The sequence below is a fragment of the Haemorhous mexicanus genome, chromosome 3, assembly GCF_027477595.1.
Source record: "Haemorhous mexicanus isolate bHaeMex1 chromosome 3, bHaeMex1.pri, whole genome shotgun sequence".
Classification (NCBI taxonomy): Eukaryota; Metazoa; Chordata; class Aves; order Passeriformes; family Fringillidae; genus Haemorhous; species Haemorhous mexicanus.
The window spans coordinates 88,405,418-88,423,932 of NC_082343.1; the positions used below are offsets into that span (position 1 = coordinate 88,405,418).

General features: G+C 36.6%; 1 protein-coding gene across 20 annotated transcripts in view; it reads right to left on the minus strand.

Moving 5' to 3' along the window:
• Positions 1–18,515, minus strand: part of RIMS1 (regulating synaptic membrane exocytosis 1) — a 305,427-nt gene that overhangs the window by 59,454 nt on the left and 227,458 nt on the right. For 11 of the 20 annotated variants that reach the window (XM_059842618.1, XM_059842617.1, XM_059842628.1 and 8 more), the window contains 2 exons: positions 16,307–16,336; positions 7,970–8,082 (listed from right to left, as the gene is read on the minus strand). The exons of 4 other annotated variants lie outside the window; for them this stretch is intronic. In XM_059842618.1, the coding sequence (XP_059698601.1) occupies positions 7,970–8,082; positions 16,307–16,336 (143 nt within the window). Of the gene's footprint in view, positions 1–7,969; positions 8,083–9,887; positions 9,969–15,009; positions 15,070–16,306; positions 16,337–18,515 lie in introns of those variants that run through there. 5 more of the 20 variants (XM_059842633.1, XM_059842619.1, XM_059842635.1 and 2 more) reach the window with 2 other exon arrangements.

Sequence of the window (18,515 nt, forward strand, 5' to 3'; positions counted from 1 at the left end):
AAGGTATTAGGGACTGCTATCAGTTCCTAAGCTCTATAAAAACATTTAAAAATGACATTTTCTATCTAAAAATTTTTCTTTGTATTGTGCTACTAGAGGACTATCTAGGCAGAAGGCTAACTCAGTAAATACAGGTTTTTTTCCAGGCAATTCCCTGATCTAGTTGCTTTTACATCTGCACATGCCTAAGAACTAGCAGAATACCCAGCAGGAGGAATATGTGGACAGACGTAAAAGTTACTTCACTTTTCAAATCAACTGTGACACCACACATTACCTAATGCTCTTATTGCTCATATCATCAGTCAGACAGGTACAAAAGGAAGCTTCAATCCTAGCAATGTCACACTTACCTAAATCTTCACTCACACAGATATGAAGACCAAATAGTTTTCAGGCTTACAAAACTAAAACTCACTGTCATTAGAGGAAGGTGCTCTTGGCTGGAAAGCAACTAAACCAGTGGCATACTTCCCAGGGTATATTATGGGAAAACTATTAACACATAGGAGCACTAGGCAGTTTTTGACATGACACTCTGGGGAGTTCATTTTCCAGATCTCTGCTCTGTAAAATTACAAGTGATAAAAGTTTATATATGAATTATACACAAATCTGTGGCTGTCTGTGAATATACAAACTCCAGTTAGGCACTGGGTTGCTGGCTGAGTCACTCAGCAAATGCCATGACTTAATTTCAAAAACCTGGCAAACACAAGCTTGAGTTTGTACAGATGAGTGTATCAGGTCTCCTTTCCTTAAGCCAGGTTTATCTTCTCTTGCTCCAGTGCCTTTCAGCAAGTATGCTTGTGCACACTTGGAAACCTCTTGGTAAAACATTGAATATAAAATGAGGAAGTCAATAGGAGTAGAGAAGGGGAAGGAATAAAGCAATTCTAAGCACCAATTGTAAATATAGAAATCTACAGGACAAATGGAGGGTATATAAATTTACTGTCTCACTGTGTTTCTCAGGTGTGCATTAGAGCACTGCTTAGCAGAAACTCAAGTCAGTACCCTGTGAGGGCCTTGCAGTGGCTGAGCAAAAACATCTGCAGGACACAAGGCTGTAACTTTAAGAAAATGGGTAACAGAAAGAACTCAAGTACCATGATGTTCAAAAAAATTTTCAACTACAGCAGGAATTTATTGGGAGGTTCTTCTTACAAGTAATTTGTGACTTCACTGAATATAAATGCCCAATGGGGTGAAACTATGCTGATATGTTTATTCAGATCACCTTTTGTTAATGGCTTGTAGAATCTGTTAAACAATTTTGCTGATTGCTATCCTTCAGACTGCAAGATAAAATGGTAACTCCAAAATGGAAACACAAAGCATACTAATTCTTATCAGACCTATTTCATAATAAGATAACATGTTTTCCTTCTAAAGTCTAAAAAAATATTCAAAGCAAGTATACAAGTTTGAAAACTTTTTACTTAGGCTAAACATAAACATTCAGAGCCTAGAAAACTAAATGGTTAATTCTCTCCAGCATAAGTTAAACTGCCCCAGTCCTGAATCAGATTTGACGTTTTATGCAAAATTCCTAAAGAATTCCTAATGAATCCTTTAAGCTACTCTAAATGAGACATGTAAAAATATGAAAACCATCTGGACACATGGAATGATCTGGCTTTTCCATAAAGCTAAACAGATTGTCAATCTGCAAAATCATCCTATTAAATAATAAAATTTCTGTTAATTTCAGTGAAATAGGGATTTCACCCATCCCATATATTGAGATTATATCTACAAATTAATCCTCTGAAGTTGAGGTTTCAACAATTCTTTGTTTAAAATATAATCAAGCAATCTCTCTCAAATGCATGGGGTTTCTTAAGTGTAGCAACAGACAGGTGTTTCAGAAACACCTCCATGCTTAATTTGCATTTGCTGAAGACAACCTGACTTCTTCCCTCTGCCATTATAATGTCCAATTATTTCTCTTCCTCACCAAGAAGTCCATATTGTTTTTGTGGCCTTTAGTTTGAGAGTGTACACAGTGAACCTGCAGTGGTAGAAGACTCAGTGGTCGCTGAGCAACCATGACATGCTGCTGGAGAAGGCAGACTCCCCATCAAAGAACCACCAGGGCCAGATGCAGGGACTTCTGGAAGCTGTCCTGCTGGAAGCCTTTTTTCTACGTATTGAGAGAGGTTTTGGCTGCTGGCCTTTGTTCCAAGCCACACCTGAATCTAGCTGTTAGCACTCAACTTATGATTCAACAGATGGATTGGGTTTGTCATGAAAAAGACCCTCTGCTTGACTTGTAGTGAATTTGTTCCACCTTTCATGGGGTATCTAGGCGGGCTGGGAAAGATGGGGAGAGGGGAGAGAGGGAAAGCATCAAGCATGGTTGCACAGCTTACTGGCTAGAATACTGGCAGAGAAGTTAGAAGTCCCAGGTTGTGTATCAGTGGCTTTTTAGAGATTCAGCCTCAGCAATTGACTGTTCAGTATTAATTAAACCATTTACTGGTGCAGGGGTCTTCAGCCCAGGTATCATCCTGTAAGTGGGGGCTATATTTATACCCTCACTCTGTTTTGCTCCCTACGGTCCAGCAGTCTAAAAAATGGAATTGTTTTGTAGATATCAGACTGGCTTAAAAGACAATTTTTCATATGCTGGTAAACAGAGAATTTTACAGTGGGATGAGACATAAAACTGAATCCATGTCTTCCAGTTGTCTTGTACTGCAATTACACAGCTATTGAAAAAAACATGGAGCATCCCTTCCTAAATGAGATCTTCATGGCATGGCTGAGCTTTTCCTGTCCCTTTATATTGTATGCCACAGCTGTGATTCCAAAGAAACTGAAAACCTTTCCCTTCACAGAAACAGAGATTAGCACAAAAAGTAGTGATGCTGAAAATTAATGCTGAGTGCTACAGAGTTTACATTTTACTACCACTACTTCTGGATTTAGCTTTACCTTCTTATACCTGCTGCTTCTAATTAATTCACTGACTTCTACAGGAGGCATACAAGTTGTCCTAATGATTTCCTACCTACCTCTGATACAATCTCATAATCAGTCATCTCAGCTAGCAGATGAATAAAATTAAGGTAATTTTGAAGTTACCCTTTTTTCCCTTCAAATACAGAGAGAAATAAATAGTACTATTCCAGAAAGCAGTGCTCATTAAAATGAGAATATTTTACTGCTGCAGTACACCTGAATGTATAATTCAGAAGAAAAATAACATGGGCTAAAATCCTCTTATATGGTACTGCAATGAAGTAATGCCTGCAGGTTACCAACTGGGCTCAAAAATATTATAATAAAGTTCTACTGTAAAGAAAAAGCTGCTGCTACTTGAAACTGCACATATATTTGCAATAAGTTTCCCTGAGATGTTATATTTAAACATTACATCATTTTGAAGCTTCAAAATGAAGTATATTTTCAGTGCAACCACTTCTCTTTCAACTCTATACCTCAAAGCTTATGTAACATTTCTTTTCCAAGGTGCACTATTCATCACATTAGGAGACCACTGAAGTTTGCAGCAACTTCAATAGCAATTACTAAAGAGTAGGTCTGGTTTTTTAAACATTATTAACAGCTAGTTTCAAATGCCAAAAATATCTGTGCTTCCCTTGCCTGTATTACAAAAACAGACATCTATAAGCAGCTGGAATGCAGTTCTTCCATTCACTTTACCACCGGTGGAGCTGTTGCTTCTTGCTCACCAGCAAAAGGAGAAAAAAGGGATATGATGAACTGCGGATGTGTTAACATCAATGGGAAGAGCATAGCCACAAACCAAAAGAGTGCACTTCACAAATTATTTTACAGCTCCTTCATGACTAACAATGTTAGCAATTTTACTGATTATCAGGCACATCTTGGAAGTCATTCAACAGTTCATTATAATTGGATTATCTTTCATATTAGAAAGTATTTCTAATAAGAAAGTATTCATATTCCTAGATTTAACTCCCAAAAGCATGAAGAATACAAGAGTTCAGAGCTTTGAAAATTAAATGAGTGCGCTGTCCTTTGACTGCAAAAAAAGCCCCAGGTGACTAACCTTGACAAATATATACCTCATTATGTGCCTAAAACGAGGAAATGAAATGAGAAAATAAAATGGGTTTCAAATGAGGTTCTAAACATGAGGAAAGGCAAATACAGATGCACAGATTCATCCAGGGACTTACACAAGTCTGGAGATCGCAGCTATCTTTTGAGGCACTCTAATGAGGAATTTTGTCAGAAAACACTGAATCCTGCACAAAGCACCTTCAGTTTTATGATTGCTCACATGGGGTTGCTCTGAATACTGTTGGCATTCACAGCCCAGCAGTTGGCACCTTAGGGTGCTCCCTAAGGTCTCACCACTGACTCCCACCAGCTTCTGTCTCAGGAGCAGCTCACACCATGGCCAGAGGACACTAAGCACCAGCGATTCTAAAAACCTTCCCTACAATTGTATCCAAGTCCTATGAACACAGCTCAACTTCTAAACAGGGAACAGTAAAAATGAGCAAGTCAAACCATGAGGAAACTGCAGTGAAGCCCATAGGTAAAATGAATGAACTCACTAAATTTTGTGAAACCCAGCCAGTACTGGTGTGACTGCCATCTTAATATGACATCTATTAAAGATTTTTTTCTTCAAGGTGAGTGAAGGGGACCAAAAGAAGATGTCACATCTATGTCTGAAAGTATTTTCTATATACAGCCCTAGATGCCTTACCCAGCATAATTTAACATAATCAGCCTCCTGTCAGCCCAAGTATCCTACCCAGCCCCTGCTTTAGACATTAACTATAACACATAAGAGTTGAGACAGTAACTATTGAGCTAAATCCACAGTGCCACGGAACAAATGCCATGATTACACCTTTTAGCATAAATGCTTTTCAATCACATACAGTCCTAAGTCAGAACTGCATCTAAAAATAGAGTGATATCCTTTTTAAGTACAAACTACAGTGCTCTAATCAGTAACTCTCTTGAATAAACAGAACTCTCAAAAAAATGTTAAGCCAGAACAGCTGCAAGCATGGTGTTTGTGTTCTATGTGTGGCATATAGAATAAAAAAACTTATTGTATTTTGAATTAAACAGCTAATTGAGTTACAGTGCAATTCACCTCTGTGCAAATCCACAATTATGCCACCAAATGTTTTGATTCTCTCAAGCACTGAAACAGCAGAAATGTGTGCACACTAGCCACTACAGCCTCTCCAAAATATAAGACAGAAGGCAGACATGTTTAAAGCTCTTGTTTAAACTCTTTTGAAATATCCTCAGAGGTCTGGTTGTTTCTTAAATTCCCTTTTTTTTTTTTTTTTCTGTTTAGCTTATTAGAAGTTAACTGTTTCACATTAATTATGGAGTCTTTCCACTGCACAGGGGGGAAGTAAGGATGTGAGCTCTGTGAAAGTCTCATAACAGAGTGGAACAGCCATGAAGACATATACAAATGGTGCAGGGCAGACAGTTGCCTATCCAAAATCCATTAATGGATGTTCAAAATGGAAACCTGAATAGTGCATGTTTGGAAAACTATTGCTTGCTTACTGTAACTAGAAAATTAAGAAACTGAGTGGGAAAAAATTCAAAACTGTAATGCATCAGAAATTAACTGGCAATTGCAAAGGACCAGTTAGAATGTCTCTGTTTAAAAAAGGCTTGTTTCAATATAAAGGAAAACTTATTTAACCTTCAGGAATTATTTTGTATATGCATAATTAACCTTTGCAAATACGATCCAGTCCCATACTGAAGGAAAATTTTGGAATGGTTTAGAGAATTTTGTATGCAACAAAACAAGCATATTTGCAAATGCAAAAATATTGGAAGACTCAAACCCATGTGAGTTGATTGCTCTGAAATGCAGAATGGACAATTTTCTCAATGTTCAGCACAGTATAATTTCTCTAATAAATATATTTATTTTCTGGAGCAGTGGGAAAACACTGCTATTTAGGAAAGAAAGAAGCATTTTGGTTAAAGAGGGAGAAACTCTATTTGCAATTGCTTTTTCTTTAATAGTCAGCTAATAGTTCTTTTTCACTATTCCAGAATGCCTATTATACCACTTAATATTTTTATTTCTTTATTTAAAGATAAAGCTTTCGAAGACTTTTGAGAAATTTTGGCAACAGAAATTGGTACAGTCTTCAGTTCTGAGAAGTCTCAGTCATGAGCTTTACCACAACAGCTGATACAACATACTTCATTTTCAAATGTCCAAATCTTCATCTGTCTTGGTTATTTTCTTGACTCTTTCCCCATTTTCTCAGGATAGAGAAAGACAGTAGCATAAAGTTTGCTTTGGTAGCATTTTTAAAGTGATGACTATCACCATAGTGAAATGAAGCAAAATTCTGAATAGAATAATTTCAGTGTTCTTCTGATTCAGTACTCATCATGATTTCTATTTTGATTTCCACATGCATTTAAAACCAAAGGAAGATCTTAAAAAACTCAAGGTTCTAAGAATAAGAGAAATTTATAACATTGTGGGTTGATGTTTTCTAACAACTATTTAACTACGCACTGGATCTACACTAATCAAATCAGAAAAACATATTGGAGGGTCAAAATGATGCTTATCATAAATATTAGAGAGTGAGGAGCAAAAAAGATGTTTCAGAATGATAAATACAAAAATTTCAATCAATCTGTAACATATAATCTAACTCAGAAACCTGGCCTTTGACTCTGAACAAAGGTCTCTAGTCATCCTGGCAAAAGACCTCAGACTGCATATTACCTCTCTCTAATGAAAATTTTATCAACCCTATGTTGACTGTATATTCTCCCTTGTTAAATGGTTGGGAAGTACCACAGAGACACACTGCATCTCACCCTCTTGCCCTGAGTGGACCTCTTTAGAAGGTAGCAGCAAACCCAGCAGCAAGTGAGCTGTTCTAATTAAACAAACTCCTGCTTCTGATAGAGGACCTCATTGGAAATTTCTACCCCAGCGGTTGAGTTTTTTTAATAACACTGCTATCCCACAATTCGGCCATTCAGGACCTAAAGCCTTGTTTCTCTTGTTTCTCTTCCTTTTGAGAACTGTTCATTGAAGTTCTTAATAAAGTTGTCTGCATATTTAACCGCAACAAGATCTTGAACCAATCTTTCAAATCTGTTAGGTATTAAATTTTAGCTGCCAGATGTCCTATTTAACCATTCCTAAGTAAATTTGTGATTTTGCTTTAGATGAGTACCTCACTTATACATTATTTTAACCTGTATCTCCAGAAGCATCCAGCTCCTCACAGCTTGAATTGTTAGCAGCAGTGCAGATGTGCAAGACATTTTCAGCAGTTTGCTTAGAACCCTATACAGTTTAAATTACAAAGTTATGGCCTACCATTTTAGCCTTACCAAAAAACCAAAATCCCTCTATACAACTTTGTAAACAGAATTTCAATAAATTCCATTATCACAGAAACTCTTCATGCTTTTAGTAGAAAAGGAAATCAAAGTAATCAGTAGGCACTCCAAGGAAGGAGATAATTTATCTCTGACATTATTAGGATGCAAAAAAATTATACTTATATGAGAACATCTGCATGAGATTGGACCTAGTTCTGTCTAGATCTCTATATATCAGACAGCAACAAGGGCCAACCTACTCTTTCATGGCCTGTTTTTCCAAACTCCAGGAACTGGAAATCTAAGGACTTCCTAAGCTAGATGTGATAAGTCTCTTTTCAACAGCTGTTGAAGGATCTTTCTTTCTAGAACTTTTTCTTTCTGAAAAGCTTTCCTGAAGTTTTTAAGCATATTTGTTTTTCCAGATTCATTTTAGTTGATGACAAAGACTAATGCACATCAGACGGGGGCAAAAATGATGCTAAAAAGCTATTACTTGAAGACATTTCTGTCAGGATTTAAAATACAGTGCTCTTGAAGGTTATATAAAATTTTAAATAAACAAGTTTATGCCTTCAATTTTCAAGCCAAAGTATCATTCCAAGACTACTGACTTTACCTTGGTATATTGCTCACGCTCATGTTCTTGGCTAGAACCAGACCCTGATGTCTGATTATAACGGTGCACTTTCATTTTCATCTGTCTCGTTCGCTCCTCCACTACTAAGCTTGCTGCAAAAACACACAATGAAAATCAATTAAAAATAGAGAAAAATTTTTGGATAAAACAAATGGTTTAGCAACAATCTTAGCTCATTTCCATTTCAACAAAACAAAGAAATGTACAAACATGTAGAACAAGCAGGGTGTAAGCACAGAACAAAAGAACACTAATGTCAAGAAATCAACCACTTTCATTGTGAGAGTCTTTACCTGCAAATGGGCAGACATCCCAATTTCTACACATAATCAAGCTGGTGCAACAGATATGAAAAGAGTGAAAAAATTGAGGTGGCAGGCTGAATTATACACCTGTTAAATATTCTGGATGCAGGGGATGTAAATCCATGATCAACTAAACATGTGTTTGTTTAAATGTAGAAAATATTACAGTGGCATTCTAAGAATTAATGCAGGAAAAAGGTATTAAAATTTATTTTTAAAGTAATTAACTCCTCCTACTATCTTGAAACATAGCAGTTTAACATAGCTTAGACTATTTGAGAGGAATATTTTCTCCATTCAACCAGTCATATCAAAAACACAGTCATTTTCTAGTAGCTTGGTTTTTCCTTAACAAGACCTCCTTTAAAATCACTGCTTTGTTCTGTAATGATCACCTTTACTTAAAATAATTATTTGTTCTTGTGTTTTCAACTTCCATATGGCAGTGTTTCTTTAAAAACAGATATCTTGCACTTTCAAGAAGTTGTGGTGCTATAAAAAGCATCTTCTTCAACTTGAATAAGTTATGGTAATTCATATTGGCTGTGCCTGCCACAGGCATTGGACCTTGCACTAACAGAAAGAGTGCTGTAAATGCCCCTGGGCCAAGGCTTCCTCCAAGTAACTTCAGCTTTGTGGTAGTAAATAAATTGCAGAGGGATCTATATGCTATTCTCAAACTTTGTAGCATTTTAAATTCAAAGCAATACAGGCAACATCCATACCATGAAAACTGTCACTTTTTAACAGTTCTAGAACTAGACTCAAATATTTATCAGCAGCTATTCTAAATCACAGGGATTCGCTACATTTATTGTGGTTTAACAGGTTATAACATCTCAGAGGAACTTCTTTTAAGCTGGAATTTTTCATGTGTCACAAATTTGATTTTTTTGAGGCAAACTCCACAAAATCTTCTGCTTTTGTGCCAACCATGGATTTATATTACTCTCTACAAAACCACTACTTTTATAAGTCAAAGAGACCCTCCCCAGATCAGTGACAGGAGAGAGACACCTATATTAAAGCTGCCTGTAATCAACTTGCAATCACAAAACACAGATAATTTTAAATTACTGGATAATAAGTACTCTATGTATTTTCAATTAAGAGGTACTAAAGTTCTCACGTGTGGCTTTTATGTTGTTAGTTATACACTGTGGCGTTATTTACAGATTGATTTTTTTGTCTGTGCTTTGCCAGCACACAGATATAAGGCCAAAAAAAACCACCACACTCAGGATTAGCTATTTTAAACTATAAGCTACTGCACAAATCACAATTGTGCCTGCACATACCATTTGTAACATGTGGAAATGACAGACTGTCTGTGTACTGGTTAGGTATGAAAATATATACAAAGGCATCATTGTGAATTCCTTCTGCACTTCTTATTTAAAAATAAGAAAAATAAGTACAACAAACTACATTAAAGTTCTGGTACAATTACAAATCTAAGGCATGAAATAAAGTTATCATTATCTTCAGTCTCCCATAATGCAGAGGCCAATCTAGCAAATTCTGCACATGCAGAATGTCACACTGGGCCCAGCAATTATTCCAGATGACTAATTATGCCAGTAAATGTGTACCTTAATTGCAATGAGTCCAGTTCCACCATCAGATAAGCAGGCACAGCTCCAATTACTTCAATGGAAGTTGCATGGAGGTATCTGAAGGCAAAATTGAGCACTTTAAGTGAAATTTTTAAAGATGGCCTCTTATTTTAAGGACAGATATGAAAGGATTAAGATAGACCAATTAGGGACTGATGTAAAAAAAATGGTATCTTAATCCTATCATACGTGCATGAAATAGACTGAGGATATGAAATCAGAGGGAAAAATGAGACCCCTTTAAAAATTTAGCCCTATATGTGTATGGTGCATAGATTAGAGTTACTCTAAATATAACCCTTTCTTTGTGTGAATTTTAGGTTCTTTAGCCTGTCAACTGTATGTTATACTGAATAATATATATGGTTTGTGACCCTGTATTACATATGATACCTGGGAAAGAATATTCTGTTATGTAATTTAATGCTATTTCAGACGTTACTATTTCAGTCAAGGCTGAGTAAATATTCAACCTTAATTCTGTAATTCTTGATTTTTGTTATGTTTAAATCCTGCTCTGGTTTTCCTTTATCTATATAGACTATATCGAAGAATGTGATAACAGTTAATGAGCACTGTGAAGTAAATCTAAATTCTCTAACAGGAAAATTTGATTTTGTGCATGAAGTATAATGCAATTTAGTACCAATTAGCTGTGTATTTATTTCTAAGCATGCGGTTGCATGAAACTACTCTAGAAAATCCAACTGTGTTCTTTCCAGCTTTATTTACCATGCACATCTGAGCATATGTTGAATGTAGCTCAGTTGTGTGATGGAAAATTTTATCTGCCTGACTAGTGGCTTGGGAAGACCTTTACATGTTAATCATGATAAGCAGAAAAAAGTCTAACACAAAGGAGCAAAAAGCACATCAGCAAAACTTTAACAACCATAGGTAACAACACCATATGATCACATTGCTTTCTTGGAACGTGGCTGGTTACCACAGGTAACAAAAACTTGACATAAAAAGTACTTAGCCTGTCTCTTAGAAAAATATGGATCAACTTTCCTTTAGGACATCACTATTTACTGAGTGCTTTTCCTGGAGGTCTTGAGAGGTAGAACTACACAGTAATTTACAGATCAAAGCACTATAATCCCAAGACCTTTAAACTCTAGAGTGGCTCTACAATTAAAAAATGAAGATTTACCATAAGTGTCTCAAAATAGTGGTACAACTACAATCAATATCAGTTGTGTCAATGTGTTCTTCTCTGGTGTAAGAAGTCACACTTCAAAGAGGTGTAACTCTCATCTCTTCAAGGGCTCATATATCAGACGTGGGATCGATCAGCGTAAAAGTAATTGAGAGAACTCATTGATCAGACTGCTTAAATAAAGGGTGCAACTTTATAGCCAAAGCTTACTAGTAATAAACCACGTGAAGGTTAGCAACAATGATATACATAAACAATCAAGCCATGCAGGAGAGAAAAGACACACATAGGAATGGAATCAAAATGTTATATTTCAATTCCATTAATCTATTTATAAACCCATCTGACTCCTGTAATCCCAGGTGTACTGGGTCTGGCTGGGATGGAGGCAGTTTTCTTCACAGCTGCCTGTTCTTCTAGTTGTGACTAAGTGTTGATAACACATCAATGTTTTAGCAATTGCTGAGTAGTGCTTGTATAGCCCCGAGGCTTTCTCTGTTCCTCATGCTGCAGCCCCCTGCCCTTTCCTGGCTTCTCCCTGCCCCCAAGTAGGCTGTGAGAAGAAAAAGGTGGGATAGGTGACCCCAACTGACCAGAGGGACCATTCCATACCATCATACCCAGCAACAGAACTGGGGGTAGTCTACAATATGCAATTCTGTAGGACACTACTTGAAAGAGGAATGGAATAAACTAAAGAAAATAGCTACAGATCTCATTTTCAGCCTGCAATCTACCCTCAAAGAAAATTAGAAAATACTTACAGCTGTTTTTACTTAAAGAAGATAGCCACCAAATTTTTCTAAGACTTTACCTGTTCACTAAGATTTTATGTGCTAGTCAAATTCCTTTTAATGTATGACTACAACGTTAAGATTTATAGAGTTACATCTGGTGCCACTAACTAGCTGACAGCCCTCATCTTTATTTCGGTCCTCAGAAAAGTACTAAGGGCATGTTTCAACTCCTAAATGATGTTCAACTGAGGGAGAAGTCAGAACTGGCTAGAATCCTGAATGTTCAAAATATATGCTCCCTTTTCAATTATGTACAAGATAACACAACAATAATCAATGTACTTTACTGATATATCAGATGTAGTAGTGCAGATAAAGTTATCCTTTTTTCTTTAATAAAACTTTTCTAGACAGATTTTTCATATGGCATATTTCTGTCATCTACAGAATATGAATCTAACAATTCAAGAAATATGACTTTATAAGAAATTAAACTTGCATTAGCATCAACAATAGACTACCCCTATGAAAATCATTGAGAGCTACAAAAGCAGCACTAATAGTAGTAGCCAGAACAAAGGAAACAGAAGTAAAGGTCTAAAGTTCTCCCTTTAAGGTTTAAAAGGGGGTCTAAACTCCATGCTAGATGCAAAATGCCCAAATGACATGATGCCTTAAACACCCATCTATTAGGCTAACAGCATAATGCATGAAACTTATGTGGGATCATTTAAATAAGGATTGTATAACAGGCAGCAATAATGAACTAGCAAGAAACAGCAAAAATGCTGTAGCTGCCTTTCTAGTTCTAGGGGTTTTTTTATTCTTGAGCTCTAACTCTTTACATATCCAATTCTTTCATATTGCAACATTCATCAGGGACTCTACATTCTGAAAATTTTGGAAAACAGTGTATTCATCAATAATTAACACCTAATGAGAATCCACTCATACATTTCAAAAAAGGGTAGGTAAATCAGTTAAGTAATGAGATATATGTTTAAAAAGTCAGGTGATTAAGCCCAGGAACAAATTTCCAACCCTTGCACTCATTAATTGAAAATACTTTTCTAAAAGGACATCCCTGCTCAAAGCCAAGTATGGGCTTAATGCCAGAATGACCAGTGATATGACATGGTCTGTGGTCCAAACTGGTAACCATACTGTGCTTTTCTAGGTGGTAGAAAATCTATGGATGTCTCAGCACTGGCCACATCATTTTCTGTAATGATGAAGTCTACAAAAAAGGCAGTCTTTTCTCTCGAGGCACTTCATATTTCTGTTCAAGATGGCCAAGGCAGAAAGAGGAGGTGCAGGCAAACAGTATGACTTGGAAAACCTCCAAGTCTTTTACCTGCACTATTAGATGTCAGAGTAAGCTACATAACAGGAAGAAATTGGCATCAAGATTTCAGATAGCTGTTACTCTTCCCAGAATATATCACACATCCATTCTTTATGATGCAAAATTTAAGAGAAAAGGTCTAGAGGTCTAAAATGACACAAAGATTTCTTACATAACAAAGTACTGAAAAGCAAGTTGAAGTTAAAATTTATGTCATAAACTTATCTCATAATTACAATGCTTCTGGGGCAAACCCAACAGGTTCAGGCAGTGGAACAGAGAACTGCACTTATTCCAGAAGAAAAAAGAGGTCTGACCTATTCTTCAATTTCAGTCTTCATATTAAGAGGAAAGGTTGAACAGTGACAAACAGCTACAGCTATAGTGCCATCTAGAAGCATGCACACAGACTAGGAAAGCTAGGAAATTAATCTGTCTGAGCAACTTAGATGCTCTGTGGATGGGAATCAGGGGGGAAAAGCCATCTGTTTTGAGGAATTATATATGAAATAATAAAAAAAAATCTGGTTTGAGAAGTGGCAGCTGAGGAAGGAATTAGGCAGAACTTATGTCCGTAACAAAGGCAAGGAAATAAAGTAGCAATGAGATTTAGATGGGAGAACTCTCTAGTGCAGAGATGGCTGTGTGGCACAGAAAAGGCACACTGGTATTGGACCAGGATGATCCATTTCAGAAATAATACACAGAGTCTCTATTTAATTTCTGTTGATCCTGCGGGATGATTTTTGCAGTATGCACAGACAAAATATCCTTGCAATAGGTTTCATGGCTTTAAAAATTCACAGCAAACTCTACCAAGAAATTTAAAAGCACACAAAATCGCTAGAAGATAAATGTTTTGAAATAGAAGGTAAATAAAACCAAAAGATAAATTTGTTGCTAAGATGAAGAACTTGCTATGACTTCTTTGAATAACAACTTAAAAAATTAATGGCAACATGCAGATAGTGAAAGAGAGAGTTCTGAACCCTGCTCTGCCTAACCAGAACCTGCTGTAGCTACTTCAAGCTTGTGTGCATGGATTTCCTTTCCATGGGAGCTAATAGTTCTCTGGACCTCCTCCCAGCCATAATTAAGGCACAACCAAGGCACACAGTCAGGTTTCCAAGCTGGGAGATGAGCTTGGATCTCTCAGTACACACAGAGGCATGGCGGCCATCTTGATATTAACAACTCATTCCAGAAGGAAGATATGGAAACTGAACTGGATGATGCAACATTCAGTTCTTTCTCAAAGAGCTTCAGGGATGATCCACAGAGAAGCTTCTATGTAAAAGGAAATGACAGGAAACAAACACAGACCTCTTAAAATTAGGGGAAAAAAACAAAACAAACCCAACAAAACAACAAACCACTGATTTTGGCAGCAAAAAAACCCCAGCATTTTCATAATCGGCTGAAGACTTTATTGCAACCTTTTCCATTGATGGAACAGATGTTTGTTGCAGACTCATATGGTCAGTGTTGTTCATTTCTGTAGTATATGCTCTTCCTCACATTTATGTCCCCTTTCATAAAACATCCTGTAACTCCCCCATCCTCATCTCTAACTCACCTACTCTCTATTCTTTTTACCTCTTGTAAGAAGTTACAGTCAGCTACTAGTGTAAATCAGCTCAAATTAAGATATTTATGGTCCCCTAGATCTGCTGGCACTTCACTCTTCTGGCTGCTCTTCCTTGGCCCAGCTCTTTTAGCCCCTGGGTTTCATCTGTCATCAGCTCCCCTGAGCCAGAGGAATCTGTGCATGTAAATATCCCACCACCTTCTACACATGCCCAGATATTGAGCCAGATCCACCCAAATCTTGTGGAAACAAGCTCTGTTACAAACCTGTTAGAGACAGTCTAGTTTGTCTGCATAAAGTCCATTGCTTAAACAAAAAAATATCCACTGCAGCCCAAATCTTGACAGAGGCATAATCAACAAACAGGTAAGATTGATTTGTACTGTCCTGTTTGAGAGAAATATAAATACTGAGACAGAAATAATTTGTAAAATCAACCACTGTTAGCACTTTCTTAAGACATTTCATAGTATATTTTAAACACTGCAAAAATAACATTCACTTGCTAACAACTAAGTTACATATTTCTTTTTCAACTCTTTTCATTATCATGAAAACATACTTCTGTATGTTTGACATGGGTGTTGGAGTTCATACCTAGTGAAGAAGTTGCTGTATTTTTACCTAAACATTCATCCCTTCAGAAAATGAAGTAGTTGCAGGAAGTACTTTGATTCAAGTTCAGCTCACAGTTTGGCTGTGACCCACCCAAGCCTGTATTCAGACCAGAATTTCCTAAGATGAGCAGGACTCAGGAATAAAGGTTAGAAAAGGTAAATCATTGCTACTAATATTTATGTAGCTTAGTATTTTGATTTTAACATTAAAGGGTGGGGTGGGTTTTAAAAATTTTTTTTCTCTACAAGCTTCATCTGGATTTTGAAGTAATTTCAACTTTCAGCTAAAAGGGAAAAAAAAAAGAGGACTTCTCTGCAATGTGGCTTTGACAGAGCCGTAACACACTGCAGTTTCCATTTGTGGGACAGCTTCAGATACCTGTTGTTTGAGCTCATTGATTCTCTGGAATCAGCACAGGGAAGGTGAGCATTGTATGTCTGCCCCTAAAACCTGCCCCACAACGGGTGTAACTTTCTGACATGGCACTGACATGCAAATGGAACACAGCTCATTCTTCAGAATGTCTCTGCATACAAAAAATAGTCTCTGACCATCATCACCTTTATCTAGTCCTAAGCCCACACCTAGGAAACATCCTTCCTGCTGCCAAGGACCATGGCTGCATCACTAGAAGCATGTGCTGTGCAGAACTCAAGAACAGTTTAGGAAAAATCTTAAGTCTTTCAGTGAACATTAACTCAAAATATCATGATTACCTCTGTTAAATCCAGTACATTGCATTTCAATAGGAGCATGAGAAATCATGAGAGAAACCACTGTCAGATTCTAAAGAGGGGCATCAGATAGCATAGAGATATTTGAGAAACAACCTTTTTGTATGTTAACACTGTTAACTAAAACCTATACACTGACATGGAGTATAATGAAGGAAAAGCCAGTATCAACAGTTGCCAAACATTTGTAAAAAATTACATAAATATTTACCTTTTGTGGGAGAGTTAAAATTCTCTTGCTCTTCAATGAATTAAATGCACGGAATGATGGAAACAGAAAAAGAAATCAGCAAATTTAAAGTTAGATAAAGAAATGTGTTACATGTGACAATGGCATGTACAGTAGGCAGTACTCCAGCATATGTAAAAGTAATGTAGAAAATTAAAGTGATAAACCATGACAAATAATAAAGTCTATGACTTTTTCTTTAAAATTAACAGGAACAATGATGTTACAGAGAACCAGATTGTGGAATCTTTAAGTATTCTACTAGAGAAGTATTATCATACCCAAATTTATGAATGACATAAAAACCTTGTTTTAAATGTCATTCTCACTTCTGAACCACATAGCACTATTTGAAGCCTCTTCTGCAATAATGAGTGCTACAAATTTCTTTTCTATTCACTGAAATTTATGACACTCAAAAACCACCGGACTATTAAAAATCCATTTTTAAGGAAAACACAAAAGATTATGAGGCTTGAACTCTTTTGTGAAAGTTAGCAGTGCTGAGAAAAATACTCTCCGGCATGAGTAAAGATTCCACAAGCTGCCTCAAAATATGCAGTGCCACCTAATAATTTAAAAAGAAAACCAGAAATATGGAGACAAAACAAACAACACTGATAGGCTGAAATATAGAACTGACAGCACTTATTCTTTTTCTTCTGCCACTCAATTTTTATACTGATAGATTTGAAAAAATGTTTGACTGAAAAGGCTTGATCTTTTACCAGTACCACAACCATATTCTCACTGCAACGGCATTTCAATGATCCAGTACACAAACACAGAACTGTTTTCACTAGCACTTCTTTTTCTTTTGGAATCTTAAATTGGTTAAATATAAATATACTTGCAACTCAATGTACTATTTGACAACATACAGATTTTCTGTACGAAATTCTGATTCTTATTTGTTAAAAGAAAAAATACTGGACATCAAAACACTTTGCTCCTCTGTGACATCACAAATATCACACACATGAACTTTATACATGTAATCCCCATTCAGTCCCAGCAGAGTCTTCATGTAGTTTTCCCTCATGTAACAGCAGCACACACACACACACACACATGCACTTCACCTTCCATACAAGTGCTGTACACAGCTTTTTCCAACATGAGCTAAGGTACAGCAACACCTAATGCTGGATGCACATTTGCTTCACTCAGTGTCACCACGTGAGCCCTACTGCTGCAGCCAGATGCCACTGGAAACACACACAACCCCACTGCTCCAGTCAGGTTCACAGATGCTCTTTGCATGGAAACAGACTGCTGTTATCACAAACCTTACTCTCATTATGTGACTTCTGAAACAGGAAATTACATTGTCAAAGCTATGAAAAAGAAACCCAAAAAAGACCCAAATAGAAGGCAGATAGAGGGAGTAAGACCTGTTTTGCACAAATTACCCCTGAAAGACTGTTGCTGTACTACAGCCATTGCACATTTATATTGTTGGTTCATGAATTTCAACAGTGTTGTTTTCCTCTGTTATTTACTTGCTAGAGTAATAATATAATCCCTACTATCTGCTGGTACATTCACTTCCTTGACCAATACAACAATCAACCATTATGTAAAAGTGTAGAAACCAACCCCCAAATCATATTCAAGCAAGAATTCCTGTGATGTTTGATAGCTGCAATGACAGAGGACGGACTGAGTAAATATCACAGACGTACCCTTTATACGAAAGTATAATTTTAAAACCATGGAACTACACCACAAAGTTGTTATAGAAACAGCTAAAAAGCAAAGTCAATGCAGAATCCCCACCCCTCTTAACAATTGCACAGTTCCACTCAAACATGTTTCCTGATCAACTCTGTTTCTATAATGGAATAAGGATCACTACTTTGGTCTTCTCTGTAACAATTACTTCTGTAAGTTTGTTGGGTTTTTTTTTTTAAGAAAGTATGTGCATTATTCAGGACCTTGTAAAACTACCTTGGTTTCTTGTAAGTTGAATTTTTATGATTCTCAGACTGCCAAAAAGAGTAGCAACTAAGACAGCATCATTTGGTAGAGACAAGGAGAAACAAGCTTTTGTTTAGTTCTAAACTTGACAACAAAATGGAATGTCTGAAAAACATCAGACAAGCCTTATTAGCATGGATATGATCACTTACAATTGACAGCGTAAGATTAGAGATTAGTACTTAAAATATCACTCTGTTTTTCTTCACAT